The 16,999-nt window shown below is 36.4% G+C and overlaps 1 protein-coding gene across 1 annotated transcript in view; it reads left to right on the plus strand.

Annotated features, from left to right (window-relative positions):
- Positions 1–16,999, plus strand: part of MIS18BP1 (MIS18 binding protein 1) — a 44,871-nt gene that overhangs the window by 3,457 nt on the left and 24,415 nt on the right. The window contains exons 2-7 of the mRNA XM_044917894.1: positions 294–932; positions 5,172–5,282; positions 5,511–5,983; positions 11,869–11,942; positions 13,989–14,119; positions 16,408–16,495. Coding sequence (XP_044773829.1) covers positions 392–932; positions 5,172–5,282; positions 5,511–5,983; positions 11,869–11,942; positions 13,989–14,119; positions 16,408–16,495 — 1,418 coding nt within the window. The 5' untranslated portion in view covers positions 294–391. The remainder of the gene's footprint in view (positions 1–293; positions 933–5,171; positions 5,283–5,510; positions 5,984–11,868; positions 11,943–13,988; positions 14,120–16,407; positions 16,496–16,999) is intronic.

Consider the following 16,999-nt stretch of genomic DNA (forward strand, 5'->3'; position numbering starts at 1 on the left):
CAAGTATTTTAAAAATCAGATACTCGAAGTTCAATTTTTATAGTTACTAAGTAGATGATTTGATGAATACTGCTTTTTCTAGAGAAGTAAATTTAAAGACCAAACTGTTCATCTAAAATAATAATAAAATGAGTCTTTAACAAAAATATAAAGCCTTAGATTTGTGAGCTATAAATTATCCAGTATTGTTATGAACCAGTTAAGCCTTTTAATTAGAATAATATTGTTATGGAAAGCAAATAAACTTTTTTGCACCAAAGCATGATAAAGGTTGATTTCACATTGAATTACAGGTTCCTCTGGGCCCCTGCTGAATGAAGGTCTGCTATCCTGAATATTGTGTTTAAGTGAATTATCTGTTAGAGAAAATTTGTTTCTACTGTTTATCAAGATGATCGCAACACCTTTGAAACATCCAGGAATTTATTTGTCTTCAGAGACATCTTCTCAAAGAAGAAATACGCCCATGCATGCAATCTTTTTTGACAGCATTCCTGCAGGCACACTTACTCCTGTAAAAGATTTGGCAAAATATCAGAACCCCTCTTTAACATTGAGTGACCATAAAAAGAATCATTTTCTAGAAGTGACAAATTTTAATAATAAAAATATATTTCATTCCACCATGCTAGCAGAGGCTACCACCTCTAACAGCTCTCTTAATATCAGTGCTATAAAGCCCAATAAGGATAGATTAAAAAACAAAGCAAACTATGAATCACCAGGAAAAATATTTCAAAGAATGAAAGAAAAAGTACTGCGTGACAAGCAAGAACAAGCATCAGGAAACTGTAGTTTGTTGGAACCACCGAAAAGTGAAAAGAAAATTTTTACTCCTAAAGGAGCTGAGAAAAGAGTATTGCAGCATACCTACGTCTGTAAAGAAAAGGAAAACAACAAATCATCGCAATCAGATAACAGTTCACCAAGAGGTTAGTTTTATTATGTGTTGATTGAAAAGCTATGATGTGTTGTGTTTATTATGTCTGATACTGTTTTAGGTACTCAGGATACAAGAGTGAACAAAATGGACAAAAGTCCCAACCCTTGTGTAACTAGCTCATATTTAGGTGGTGGGAGAGACAGATTTAAATAGTTTTTATGGTACAATAGAAGAGAAGTGCTATGGAAAGAAAAGACAGAGTAAGGATGATGGGGAGGGTTGAGTGGGCTGCAGTTTTCCATGTGGCGGTCAGGATATGGTTCAATGAGAAGATGGCATGTGAGCCAAAAAATTAAAGGAGGTGATAGATACAGATAGAATATTGGAAGAATTGGGAAGGATGATGCAGACAAAGTAACAGCTGATACAAATACCCTGGAATAGGAGCATTCCTCAACAATTCAAGAACCAGCTATGAGATTAGTGTATCATAGAGTGAGTGGACAGAAGTGGGGAGGAGGGGACAGATAGAGTCAGATGATGTAGAGCCTTATAGGTGAATGTTAAGAATTTGGGCTTTTATGTGAGCAAATAACCCTCAGTGGAGGGTTCTGAGCAGAGAAATGAGAAGATCTGACTTATATTTTTAAAATATCATTTGCCGTCAATTTGAAATAGTGCATTTATCTAGGTGAGGTAAGGTGTTGGTTTGGTTTAGGTGGTAGCAGTGAAAATAATAAGTAGTTGGATTCTGGGTGTATTTTGAAGGAAGAGCTCATAAACTGGGTGTGGAATGTAAAAGATACAAAGGTGTGGAATGTAAAGATAAAAAAGTTATATAAAGAAAGTAAATAAAATCTTTTTAAAAAGATATAAAAGGTATATATCTTTTATATATCTTTTATAAAGATATAAAAAATGTAAAACCACCTGTAGGGTGTTTTTGTTTGTTTGTTTGGTTCTGAGTTTTTTTGCTTGAGTAGCTGTAAGGATGGAGTAATTTAACTGAAATGGGATAGACGGGGCTGGGAGGTGCCCAGTAATTAAGTTTTTTGTATGTTAATTTTGATATATCTATTAAAAATTGAAGTGTAGATATGATTAGGCTGTTGAAAAAAATTAGTTGGGATTTAGGGAAGTGGTCCGGTGAGAAAAATACATTTGGGAATCATTAGCACTTAAATGGTATTTGAAGAGATTAAATGAGATCATCAAGGAATAACTGTAGAAAGAGAATACATTCAAGGATGAGTCCTGAGGCACCCCAAAATTTAGAAGTTAAGAATAAACGAACCACGGGGCGCCTGGGTGGCTCAGTTGGTTAAGCGACTGCCTTCGGCTCAGGTCATGATCCTGGAGTCCCGGGATCGAGTCCCACATCGGGCTCCCTGCTCGGCAGGGAGTCTGCTTCTCCCTCTGACCCTCTTCCCTCTCATGCTCTCTGTCTCTCATTCTCTCTCTCGCAAATAAATAAAATCTTTAAAAAAAAAAAAAAAAAGAATAAACGAACCACAAGAAGATTAGAAGGAGGAAGAAAAACCGGAAGTGATACTTTGGAAGCCAAAAGAACAAAATGCTTTTTTTTTTTTTTTAAAGATTTTATTTATTTGTTTGACAGAGACACAACGAGAGAGGGAACACAAGCAGGGGGAGTGGGAGAGAGGGAAGCAGGCTCCCGGCCGAGCAGGGAGCCTGATGCGGGGCTTGATCCCAGGACACTGGGATCATGACCTGAGCCGAAGGCAGACGCTTAACTACTGAGCCACCCAGGCGCCCCAGAACAAAATGCTTTAAGGAAGGAGTCTTTCACTGTATCTAATGCTGCTAATCAGCCAAGTGAGGTGAAGGCTGAGATTTAACCATTGGATTTAGCAACATGAGGGTCATTGGTGGCTTTGATGGGGGGATTTGGCGGAGTGATAGGATCAAAAACGTGATTCAAAAGGGTTCAAGAGAGAATGTGAAGGAGAGAAATTGACAGTGGTAAGTATCGACAACTCTTTGAAGAGAGGAAAGAAATATGGGAAGTATGGTTTTAAAATAGTTTTGGGGTGGCTGGCTGTAGAGTGTGCAACTCTCAGTCTCAGGGTTGTTGAGTTCAAGCCCCATGTTGGGCCTAGAGCCTACTTATATATATATATATATATATACACACACACATATATTTTATTGTTTTTAATGTATGGTGAAAGAACATTTTTGTATGCTATTGGGACTGATCCAGTCGGGAAGGAAAAACTAAAATTAGTAGTATGATACCCTTGAGTAGTTGAGAGGGAACAGAATCTAAAAGTGGAAGTTTTGGCCTTAGCTAGGAACATAAACAGATCATAAATCAAACAAGAAGATAGGCAGTGTTATATGACTTAAGAAATAATCTGAAGTGGACAATAAAGCCATCAGCTGAAAGTGAGCATGAGAAACTGGTATTAAAGTTTGAGGAGGTGGGGGTTTAAATAATACAGGAGAGTGGAAGAGTAAATGGTCTATGCCTAAATTTGATTTCTCGTGCAACATTAAGGACCTACTTGAGACTTGTGAGCATGAACTTAAATGAGAGCAGTCAATGTGGTTTTGAGTTTTCCTTTAGCCCTGCATAGGTGCTGCTGGGGAATAGGCAGGGAGTTGGATTTTATCAAGATTGTAATTTTATCAACTAGGATGAAGAGGACAAAGGAGTTGAGGTGTGTGTATAAGGGGACCATGAAAATTAAGTTAGTTATACAGAGAAAAGAGGACCTGAGGGAGATGAGGAAGTGTGAAGAAGTGTTAGGTGGTAGGATAGGCATTGGATTTGAGAGAATGATCTGGAAAGGTAGAATGATCAGAATTTGGGACATTTGAAATAAAGATTTTAATGAGTTGCAGTAATTGATAAACATATTTTACGTGCACTATCTCCTAATCCTTTCAGCAGACACTATGGGTAGATGCTCATTTAATAGTCTAGGAAATGGGGCTTATGAAGAGGTTATGTCTGCTCCACATCTCACAGGTAGTAAGTGATGTGCTGAGAATTAATACAGGTACTTATTTGAAAGCCCATGCACTTTACTACACAATAGACTGTGGATATATTGTTGTATTTCAAAGACAGTGATATATTTTGATACAAAAAGAGTTTCTAAGGGAGTTTAGGATGGAGGTAAGGGAGTACACAAAATCTATGTTTCATACAGTCTGGGAGAAAAGGGAGAAGCAAATAATGCACATTAAAGCATGTCTTATTTGTCAAGTGGAATTAGAGAGGAAGAAATAACTCACTGCTTTGAGAATCCGATGACTCTTTTCCCAGAAAATGCACAAATTTTGTATGTAATTTCAGAGACCTTTTGGAGAATCTGCATGGACTTTGTACTCTAAGATAAATGACCTAGATTCTATAGTATGTTATAGCTGATTGAATTACCTACTTGTCTTTACTGCATTGCCATGCCATTTCTAGTAGAATTAGTTAAATAGAATCTTACTCTTCTTTTATGATACACATCATTATAATAAAATCTTTATATTAAGATTTCTAAAGCTAAAGCTGCATATTTACTAAAGCATAATCACTATCAATTTTTGTCAGAATATTTGAAATTAAACATATAAAGTAATTCAGTTTTTCTTCCAATTTTAAGTCTGTTACCTTCCCCTTTTTGTGTGAAAGAAACATTTCTACCTTCAAGAAATAAAACTTTAACAATCTAGGATATAAAGTAGAATAAAATGTTAAGCAGTACTATTAGTCCCTACTTGTCTAGTAGATAAGCCTACCAGATTTTTGTCTTTGAAGGTCTACTAAAGAGATGTCAAAGGCATATAAATTATGGTTGTGTCTGCTATTGAGTCACAACATTGCAACTTTTAACATACAAGCTACACCTCTTCAACTGTTCTTTCGTGTTTTAGAAATTTACAGCAACCAGAAGCAGAAGCAGAATTTTCAAGACTGGATGGCACTTCATATATAATCTTAAGATATACCTCTCTGATTTGTGGCAGCACCAGAATTTTATTCCAGATCACTAAGCTTCTGAGTCCAGTAATAAACTTTTATCTAGAGCTGGCAAGTTAGAACATGTAGAGTTTTTTAAAAATTCTTTCTCAGCATACTGTAGATACAGAGAATGTGATGAAAGCACGAGAAGATAAAAAGGGGAATGTAACTCATATCTTACAGAAGTATACTGTATTGATCTGATCATTATTGAATGTAAGTAAAAGACATTTTTTTCTTCTCAGTGACTAATACAATTCAATTTCCTCTTTAAAAAAAAAAAAAAAAAAAAAAAAAACTAAACCTCAGTGAAAAAATTTCCTCTAGAATCATCAAATAGTACTTTCCTTCTGATAAAGCAAAAGAGTCAATGTCAGCAGGAAAAGAAAGCATCTCTGCATAATTTAACTTACGGTAAAGTGCTTTTTGTTTTGTTGAATGTATAGTTGAATGTTCTAGATAATTATTCTCCCTATGTAGGCATCCCTTTCAGAGAAAGACTGAGCAGAAGGGTGGAGCATTCCTAACCTGAACACTTCTTTTTAATATAAACAGTTTGATATTATTCTGTTTCTCTCTTTTAATTTCATATGATTCTTCTATAAATTCTTCTATAAATGTTTGGTCTTGTATTTTTTGCAGAGGCTCCATTTCTGAACCAAGAACATGAAAATGTTTCAGCTGCAGGATTCTCCAGCAAGGCATTACCTAGAGCTCAGTTGGCTAAACACATTCTTCACTCAAGGGAGAATACATTTGTAACCACGAAGTCTAAAAAGGACACCTTTGTTTTAGAAGGCATTGATTCTGTTATTGAAAAATCCCAAAATACTACTGTTGACACTCTCAATACTAACTGTGTTCCTGTTAAAAATGGTCAGTCAATGGTTTCTGATAGTAAGATGACAACAGAAAGGACTTCACAACAGGAAATTAATGAGAACACAATGCCCAGAGAGACTGATCTTCTGGGTTCCATGAATGATACATGTAAAATTGTGCTTGCAACTCCAAGATTTCATATAACAATACCTCGGAAATCAAAAAGAAATGCTTCAAATCATTCTCCTCCAAATACACTTCAAACTCTTACAAATGGAGTTAAAAATAATAAGGTAGGACAACTTAAGGCAGATTTACATTTATGTTTTTACCCTCTCGTTCTTCAAGAACTGAGCTCTTAAGCTGTCATTAACAGTAGCTTCATTTTTTTGTTTTATTATTTAGTGTAGAGGCATTGTGGCCTAGTTGAAGAGAGCACTGGGTTGAAAGTAAGAGAATCCAAGTGTTAAGTCTTAACCTTGCTTTATTACTAGTTGTATAATCTTCAACAATTTACTTACTCTCTTTGGGGATGAACACTGAGTTCATTTCTGTTCTTAATTTTTTTTTTTTCTGATTCTTGGAGTATGATTAACAGCAATTAAAAGAGAAAGGGATTATAGCTTCTGAAGACTTGAGAATTTTTCCTATTGTAAAATAATACAGAGTGATCAATAAAACACTTTAGGCTATCACACTATGTTACATTAGGATAAATTCTCTGAAGTGGAATGGAATACAAGTTCAAGGAGAAAGATAGAATGTAAATTTTCCAATTGTTAAAGGTTTGTCCATAAATTTTTAAAAGGATGATAGTGGTATTTAAATTCCATCTAAATTTGAGGGGTGCCTGGCTAGTTCAGTAAAGCATGCAGCTCTTGATCTTAGGGTTGTAAGTTCAAGCCCCATGTTGGAAGTGTGATGTAACAGTTATAGTTTTGGGTTTTTTTTTTTTTTTTAAGATTTATTTTTATTTTAGAGAGAGAGAGTGCATGAGGGGTGGGGGTGGTTTGCAGACAGAGAAGGAGAGAATCCTCAAGCCGACTCATTGCTGAGTGTGGAGCCCAATGTGGGGCTCGATCCCAAGACCCCTAGATCATGACCTAAGCGAAATCAAGAGTCGGACGCTCAACCAAATGAGCCACCCGGGCATCCCACAACAGTTACAGTTTTATATCTCAATGTATTCTTTGGAAATTGCATTATTTGCAAATATTTAGACTTAACAATGAAAATTTTTAGATGTTGCTTTAAAAATGTGTGAGGTGAGTTGAGCAAAAAAGTTTGAAGACAACTGTAATGGGAGATCCCACAGTACTAATTCTGTCATTGCTACAGTGCTGTTTATCTTACTTACTACAAGAAGATCAAGCCTCCCAAGACTCTTATCTATATACAGTTCTGTATATCCCCTAGTTCTGACCCAGTCTGTCTCTCATCTCCAAACATTGCATTATACCCTCTTGAACTCAAGGTGTATCATCAGCAAAATGTTAAATTCTCAGTTTTCTGTGAACATTTCTTAACCTTGCTCTAACCAAAATATGGCTTCTTTTCTTAAATGATGGCTCTTTTTTCTCCCATATCCCACAATGTTGGACCTAACGAGGATATAATGTATCTCTTTTGTTTCTCATTATTATTTCAGGCCATTTCCTTCTCTTTAATACAATCCCTCCCCCTCTCCTCAGCTTCTTTGAAATAAGTGCTATAAGACTTTATCACTCCCTGTTCCTTCTTGTAGTCCTATATAATACAACCTGCTAGTCAAGACCTTGCATTACTATTAAAGCGTTTAACACCTGTTACTTTTTCTTCTGCTACTATTTCTGTCATCAACTCTGGTGACACTAACATCCATATAGATGATCCATCCAGCCTCCTTGAATTCTTGATCTTAAATGACCTTTCCCTTACCATTACCCTCTACCCTAGTCATACTCGTACCTTGTCTTTGCCAGTATGCACCCAGATTCTCACTTTCAAGCATCCTGCTCTCCAACTCCTGCCTTTCCAGATCATTCTACCCCTAACATCAATACTCCACCTTACTAAGGCACCCTTTAGTCCATCAATGCTCTCCTGTCCTCATTTCCCTCTTTACCTTATAGATTCCATGGTCCCATCATTGTAACATTCCCTTGATTTAACTCTCGGGTCTCTTGCTTTTCCCTCTGTTATCTCTCTCTTTTTTTTTTTTTTTTAAAGATTTTATTTATTTGAGAGAGAGAGAACATGAGAGGGGAGAGGGTCAGAGGGAGAAGCAGACTCCCTGATGAGCTGAGAACCCAGTGCGGGACTCGATCCTGGGACTCCGGGATCATGACCTGAGCTGAAGGCAGTCGGTTAACCAACTGAGCCACCAAGGCGCCCCTCCCTCTGTTCTCTTTTGACCAAGTTGTGATCCTAGTTAAATTTCACTCATATACCTAAGAAGCAACAGGCAGTGGTACCTGGGTGGTCCAGTTGGCTGAGCATCCAACTCTGTTTCAGCTCAGGTCGTGATCTCAGGTTTGTGAGATTGAGCCCCATGTTGGGCTCTGTGCTCAGCACAGATTCTGCCTAAGACTCTCCCTCTGCCTCTCCCCCCTCCTCTTTCTCTAAAATAAATAAATCTTAAAAAGAAAAAAGAAAAAAAGGCAACAGGTGGCTGGAACAAAATGCACAACCACACTGGTCTCATTTTAAATTTGAGAGCAAACCTTAAGTGGGCTCTCAGTATTGAACATCAGTCCTGCTACACTTCACTTGTTAATCCACTTGACTTGCCTAGAATAATATTTCATGCTTTTTCTCTTAAAACTTCCAAATCTCCTCTCTCTGCCTCATTCTCAATTTATTGAACCTCATATTCCCATTACCAAATCCACCAATCTACTTGCTGCTCTCTCCACATATTCTGCTTCCCCTTCTCTTGTAATGGATGAACAATCTGTGCTCCCTTTTCAAGGCCAATTCATTTCCTCTTACCACCTAAAGAACTTTGTCTCTCTAATTATACCCTCAGGTGTTTCCTCTCTTCTGGAAAATTCCCGTTAACATTTAAATGTGCTGAAATGTGGCCTGCATTTAAAAAAAGTGCAAAGAAAAAGTCCACCTTCCTATTACTCCCTATCCTATTCCATCTATCACCCCATTTTTTTGTTTGTTTCCGTTTACTGTGAAACACCTTGAAAGAGGTATATGTATTCACAGTTTTTGCTTCTTCTTATTCCCTCTTAAATATGTTCTACTTTGGACATTCAGAAATCACTCCATGAAGATTGCCCTTTGCAGGTTCACCAGTGATTTCCATATCACCAAACCCAATAATTATTATTTCTTATTATTCTGTTGCTCACAAGGGTTTAACACAGTGAATCAAAACATCCTTCTTAAAACATTATATTGCTTTTTATTTTGAAATCCATGATATCTTACTCTTGATTTTCTACTATCTCACTGGCCATTCTTCTCATTCCCCTGCTGCTTCCTGTCAAGACTGTATTATCCAGTGCTGTAGCTTTAAATTCCATTTCTCTACAGGTAGTTCCCAAATATATATCTCCAGTCCAGAACATTCTCCTAAACCCCACACTCACATATTCAATTGTCTATAGGGCTTCTCCATTGATATCTAATAGGCATCTCAGATTTAGTATGTCCAAAACTAACCTCTTGATTTCTTCCCCAAAAACTGCTCTCTGTTGTGTCCCATATTGGTACATAGTAATACCACTCCCCCAAATACTTAGGTTAAAAAATTTAGATTCATTTGAGACTCTTGTTTTTCTATCATACTCCACATCCAAACTGTGAGGAAATCCTGTTGGCTCTCCTGTCCTGAATCTGGCCACTTATCACTATTCAGCCACTACCTCTTAGTCCAGGACACCATAATCTCTTGGATTACTACAATAGCCTAATGGTCTCCTTGCTCCCCCTGTTGCCTCTCTCTCCTTCCTTCTGTTTTTCAGACAGAAGCCAGAATCATCATCATCATCATCTTTTTTTTTTTTTTTAAGAGTCTATTTGTTTACCCTAGAGGAAAAGAGTGTACACGAGCAGGGGAAGGGGGAGAGGAAGAGAGAAGCTTTAAGCAGACTCCTCGCTGAGCTCATGGCCCTACATAGGGCTCGATCCCATGACCCTGAGATCATGACCTGAGCTGAAATGAAGAGTCTGATATTTAACCAACTGAGCCTTCCGGGTGCCCTGCCAGAATCTTTATATAGTCCAATTTCTCCCGAGTAACCCCTTAAAATATTAAATCATGTCACTACTCTGCTCAAAATCCTCTAGTAACTTTTTTTTTTAAGTATTTATTTATTTGAGAGAGAGAATGAGAGAGCGAGCACATGAGAGGGGGGGAGGGTCAGAGGGAGAAGCAGGCTCCCTGCTGAGCAGGGAGCCTGTTGCAGGACTCGATCTAGGGACTCCAGGATCATGACCTGAGCTGAAGGCAGTCACTTAACCAACTGAGCCACCCAGGCGCCCATCCTCTAGTAACTTTTTATCTCAAGAGAAAACCCTAAGCCTTTACTATAGTTTACAGGACTCCCACATAATTCAGTCCTTGACATGCCTAACCTCATCTCTTACTCCCCTCTCTTGCTCTCTTGCTTATTCCTTTTGAGCTACTGTGGCCTCTATGCTATCTACTTGGGGACTTGTACCTGTTCCCTTTGCCTGGAAGAATCTATTCCCAGGTAACCCATATGTCTTATCCTTCACTTTATTCACTTCTCTATTCCAAGACCTTCCTTATCATATCTAAGTAAGCATGTCTTGTACTTATTTTTGATGATAATCACTGCCAGACATTATTTGTCCATTTGTTTGGATATAACCACCACCACCCCACTTGCTTCTACACATCCACCCCCCAGCCCCCGTGAGTGCACATTAGCATACACACACATGAATGTTTGGTCTAATAGGGCAGCCATTTTGTTTCTTGCCAAATCCCACTGCCTAAAACAGTGCCTGGCATATAGTAGAGGTCAGAAATATTTTGCTGAATGAATATGAATGAACATTTTGATATTTTATGTAAGCAGGATGTTACAAGATTCTGGAGCCAGGATTCCCAGATTTGTAACCAATCTGTGCCCCTAACTAGCTGTGTGTGACCTGGGCAAATTACTTAACTTGACTTTACACTTTCTTTATCTACAAAATGAATAAAGTATTACCTGCCTCCTAGTGTTATGAGGATAACATGAGTCATTGAATCTAAGATGCTTGGAACATTTTTTATTTTTAATGTCATCTCCATCTGACTGTTCGAACACATGATCTATCTTAGATAATTCCAAGTGTGGAAGTATTAAAAATAAAAAAGGAATTTCATTGCCTATTTGTAATTGAGGAAAAATATAAAATAAAAAATAAACATAATTGAGGAGAAGTGCAATAACTAGGAGCACCTTCCATTTTAGCGTCTTTTTCTGGCTCAGCATAAAACTACCACTGAAGAATTTGTCTTTACAAATTTATAATTTTTTGTATGTAGAGTTTGTATGTAGAGTAGAGGCTACTCAAATTAGTTATGTTTGACTTTTGCTGAATTTCTCATCAGAAATAATTCTGTGTTGTTACTCAGTAGAAGCAATTTCTCAACACAGACATTCACAGAAATTTTCCTCTACAATAAGATTTTGTCCTAAAATAATTCTCTAAGCTGTTTAGATATTTGCTCTGGAATAGAATGCTGTTAAATACAGATTATTAGCAATCACCTTTGTAGTTAAAGAAAATTAAATGCAACTCCAAATCAACTTTGCAAAAAAAAAAAGAAAAATGCTATATTTTTTAGGGATAAGAATGATGGTGAAGTGTATACTTCACAACTGACTCTTTTATCTAAGTTAGGTCTTTTGTCTTTAATGGATACCTTAGAATTTTCGGGGATTTTTTTTTTTCTCCAGTGGTTGAGATATTGGATATTAAGAATATTTGATGTAGAACTGATTCTGGATTGGAGAAAAAATTATGCAGTACAACCTCCATTCAGTCTCCCTCTTTTCTGTTTTATTGTATACAAGAGTTTTTACCTTATTACTATTTAAAATAGAATGTGATTCTTACATAGATGAGCACTAAGTATATGAGTTTTTTTCTTTTGATGTAAATTGATTTTGTAATGTTTTTGCTACAAGTAACATAGGAAATATATACTTCATTTTATGTTGATTAGGTGGTCCAGCTACAGGAATGGATGATTAAAATCATTAATAATAATACTGCTATATGTGTAGAAGGAAAATTGACGTAAGTATAACATTTCCTTATTCTAATAAAATTTATAAGTGTATAAGAGCTAAAAGGAGATGCATCTTCCTATAAAACAAAGACTTTGTAACAAGGTTACAAACTAAAGCCAGAAAAGTAAAAGGACTGTGCAGAAGCTGGCCAAGTTGATTGTAACCAGATTTCTTGTTTTCACCTGTTAAGTTCCTTTTAGAATAGTAACAACTCAAATTTGTATACACAGTGCTTTATTTTTTTCAGAGGTTCTAATAAGTGGACTGGTGTTCTCTGCTTAATTATATATGGGTAGTTAATATTTACTACATGCATTTCAGTCCAGATTCTCACATCTAAATTGGGACAACCAGATCTAAATTACTGATCCAGAAAAGGAATCAGAATTATTTAAAACTTTGCCATACAGCTACATATAAAATAATCATTGGCACTCTCTGGTTCTTACTAAAGCAAAAGCATCATCAGGTAAGTGGGCTTTGCCTAATTTTGCTACTCTATTAGCAACATCGTCTCTTTTTCAAAACCAATTTCTTAGTGGTTAAAAAAAACTGTAATAAAAGGTTGTAATAAAATAATATATCACTGTTCAGGGTGCTCACCTAGAAGTTTATAAGTTGTTTATTTAAAATTTGTCTTGCCCATTCTATTTCTGCTTGTCTTGGGCCAGTTTCCTTAATAATCAAAGAGGTGGTCTGTGTTGCCTTTGTTGGAATCCCACTGCTGCTGCCTTATTAGCTATATAACATGGGCAAGTTATTATCCTTTTTCAGTCTCAGTTTCTGCACAATGGTAATAATATTACCTATTGTTTGGGTTATTTTGAATATTAAAGTTAATATTTGTAAGACTTGAGAACAGTGCTTTTGGAGTGCTATTTATTTATTTATATTTTTAAAATTTCTGTATCTTGCCTATTTTATATTTTTATTTTTTGGGGGGGGGTACTTTTTTTTTATGTTATGTTAATCACCATACATTACGTCATTAGTTTTTGATGTAGTGTTCCATGATTCGTTGTTTGCGTATAACACCTAGTGCTCCATGCAGAACGTGCCCTCTTTAATACCCATCACCAGGCTAACCCATCCCCCCACCCCCCTCCCCTCTAGAACCCTCAGTTTGTTTCTCAGAGTCCATAGTGTCTCATGGTTCATCTCCCCCTCCGATTTCCCCCCCTTCATTCTTCCCTTCCTGCTATCTTCTTCTTCTTCTTTTTTTTTTTAACATACAATGTATTATTTGTTTCAGAGGTTATTTAAATGTTAATTAAGTAAAATAAAACAAAAAAGCACAAGATCACTATATTAAAATATGTATGAGTTTAATCCCATTTGACTAAATGAAAGGAACTTAACTGTCATATTACACTTGTAATTAGTGTGATTATTACTAGTTATCTGATGAATTGGGAATGTTCAGTGTTTATCTAATACATCTTTATATTTTGTTCTTTCTATTTCATATTCCTAGCTTCATTTAAGGAAATATGAAGAGTAGATTTATGGGTTAGTGATTTGATCTTGCAGTTTGTTTTTTTCCCAGTTGGAACCTCTTTTTGGTACTTTTCAAAGAGGAAGGTAAAAATACTTGGATGGGTAGTGAGGGTAAAAAACAAAACAAAACCCTGCAGGATTAGAGGAATCCAAACTATTTAACTGCATGAAAGCTAACATAGTATAGGCCCTGAGGAGGGGACAGGAAAACATTCTTTAGAAACTTGGCATCAGTTAAGATGAAGTTGCAAGCATTGTCTGCACCAGTTATTTAGAGAAGGCCCCTGCTTCCTTGCTAATGATAAATTTTTTATTAGTGATTTGGTTTGGCCACAGTACAGTTTCTTGGTACATACTCTGAGGATCACATTAGCTAGGCAGTTGAGTTCTGCTACAATGTTTGGCCCTCAGATGTTTTGTATTTAAATGAATAATACTGCTAATGTAGCTGGAGTGCGAATTTATTACTTTCTATTATTAAAAGTTTGTATACTTATATATATACATTGTGATTACTGGTAAAATGTGAATACTTTGGCCTTTAATTTTCTCCTAGAGACATCCCTAACATATATTGGCACAGTAATGTCATTATAGAACGGATTAAGCACAACAGACTTAGGACTTTATCAGGAAATATTTATATATTAAAAGGGATGATAGACCGGATTTCCATGAAGGAAGCAGGTAATGACTGTCATTATTATAAATTACTTTAAATGAAGCAATTAATCGTATTTCTAAGTGATATCTATTTTTTATTCTTAATTAGGTGTTTTAAAATTATGAATCAATCAAAACAAAAAAATTAAAACAGAATTGACCACATTATGTAAAACTATTATATGTGTTGACTATTCTTCTCTGATTTAATCATTACTTAAATAATCTTATTTAAATAAGTCCAGTGATTTTTAAAAATACAAGTGAAATGTTTTGTGAGGAATTGTTTTATAAGGCTATAATTTAACTCTCTAGTTTGTTGAACCTGCCCAGCACAACCCCAGTCCTGTTATAATCTAATTTTCTGCCTATGCCTTGTGCACAGTAATGTGGCTGAAGAAGAACACACCTGATTATTTTACTTTAAGTTTGTGATTACCAGCAACAAGTTGTCTCTTGGTGCCACTTGGCATCCTACCGCATTTCCCTATTGCATTCACTCTCCGGTCCTCCTTGATGGCTATTGCTCATTTTTACAAATTTTCAATACCTCCTTTTTTCCTCTCACAGGAGAGGTGCTGGGGGAGGGAGGGGAGCACTTGAGCAATAGAAACACTCAGAAGAGAACTTCACCATCACATCTACTGAGCTGCTTGCGTCTGTATCTGCTTTTGTTCTGAACTGTCCATGTTCCTGTCTGTGTCAGCCTATCCATTTGTACCCTTCTTTCCATTTTCCCTCTTTCACTCAAGGATATCACTCCAGTATTCTCCCTTATCCTGTCAAAACAGTTTTAAACCCTTTTAACCTCACTTATTTCAGCTACTATTTACAGCAAAAACTGCTCAGAAGATTCTGATTCCTTGAATTCTTTCCCATTTTTAAAAAATTCTCTTTAATCATGCCTTAAACTGCAATTCTTTACCAAACAGTCCTTATCAGAGTTACCAGGGGCCCCCACATTGCTAAATCTAGTATATGCTTAACACAGTTAGTCCTACTTACCTCCTTGAAATACTTCTTTATTTGCCTTCTGGAACACCGTATTCAGATTTTCATGCTGTCTTACTCTCTATGCCTTCTTAGTTTATTTGCTTATTTTGCTCTTTCTTCTTTGCCTCTAAGTAATGGGGTAGACTATGGCTCTTTGTATACACTCAGTGATGTGCTGATTTCTTTTAGGCTTTAACTTTCATCTGTATGGTGACAAATGCCAAATTTCTATCTCTCACCAAAAAAACTCCCCAAGCCACTCAATTCATTTTCCATCTGCCCATTTGACATCTCCACTAGGATGTCTGCAGGCATCTCAAATTTGATATGTCTAAAACCTGGTCTTCTCCCTGAAATCTGCTTAGGTAGATCCCCCGTCTTTCCTATTTCCAGTGGCTAGCCAGAATCCTTGGAGGCATCTTGAATCTTCAGTCTCTCTCACACCCACACTTAGTGGGTCAGTACATCCTTTTGGCATTATCTCCATAATTTATCGGGAAGCCAGGCCTCTGCTGACCTCTCTGGTCCAGACCTCCCTTGTCTTTCGTCTGAGCCATTGCAGAATCCTAACTGGTCTCATTATTTCTTCACTTGTATTTCCATAGACTTCTTGAAATAGCAGCTAATACAGTCCCGTTAAAGTAAGTCAAATCCTGTGGCTCCCTTGCTGAAGGTCTTTCTGTAGCTTCCCATCTCACCCAAAGTAAAAGACTGGGTCCATAAAATGACCCCAAAGCCTTACCATCTTCTGTGTTCCCCTACTGCCTCTATTCCCTTCTGAGTAGTTTCCTAGTACTAGCTTCTTTCACTCCACTCCAACTATACTAATTTTTATATCAGGCCAGGCACACTCTTACCTCATAGCCTTTTATTTCATTCCCTCTGCTTCTAGTGTTTTAATACCTTATTGCCACATGGCTCCCTCCCTCATGTCCTTCAAAGCTTTACTCAAATAATGCTATTTCAGTGAGAACCTCTCTGACTGTCCTTTTTAAAAATGCTGCCTGCACCCCTCTTCCTTCCCCAGCATAAAAACACTAGCATCCCTTTGCCCATTGACTACATAATTTTTCTGCATAGCATTGGTGACCATCTAACAAACAAGATGTTTATTTATTGGTTTGCTTTCTCTTTCACACTAAAAGGCAAATTCCATGAAGGCAGGAATTTTTGTTTTGTTAACTGCTGAATCCTTAATGTCTGTGGCAGTGCTTGGCACAAAGTGAGCAATAAGTATATATTTTTTCAATGATGAACCAATGACATGTCTTTAAAATTCTCGGCTTTTAGATAATTTTTGTTTGTTTGTTGTTAAATAGGATATCCAAACTATCTCATAAGGAAGTTTATGTTTGGCTTTCCAGAAAAATGGAAAGAGCATATTGATAATTTTCTAGAACAATTAAGGTAAAGTACTTCTTAACTTTTAAAAAAGTAACTTTATTAAGGTATAATTTACATTTGATAAAATGCACCCATTTTAGGTATAAAATTTGAGGGGCTTTTACAAATATATCTGTTCATATAACCAATGTAAATTGGTTTTAGTTTCTTTTGGGGGGGCAGGGAATGCTAGTTTTGAAGTTCTCTCTGATTTTGGATTTTTAGAAAGCAGTAATACTTTACTAGAATTTCTGTCATATGGAATAAATCTAAAAGAAAATAACACTGTTGACATTTCAGGGAGCATCCTCATTCAACCACCCTTTAAGAGGCATGTTGCTGTTAAACATGAGTGTAGAGTTCTTGGTCCTTTTTTCTTTCATTCATTCCTTCAGTAGTTATTGTCAGTTGCTTAGCAGACCCTGTGCTGGCACAGGGAAAGCAAAGAAAATTTGATTAATTCTTCCCATTAAAGGAACTCATAGGGGATACAGTGATATAAGTTAATTAATCATAGTATAATTGTAT

Source organism: Neomonachus schauinslandi, chromosome 9 (assembly GCF_002201575.2).
Source record: "Neomonachus schauinslandi chromosome 9, ASM220157v2, whole genome shotgun sequence".
Lineage (NCBI taxonomy): Eukaryota > Metazoa > Chordata > Mammalia > Carnivora > Phocidae > Neomonachus > Neomonachus schauinslandi.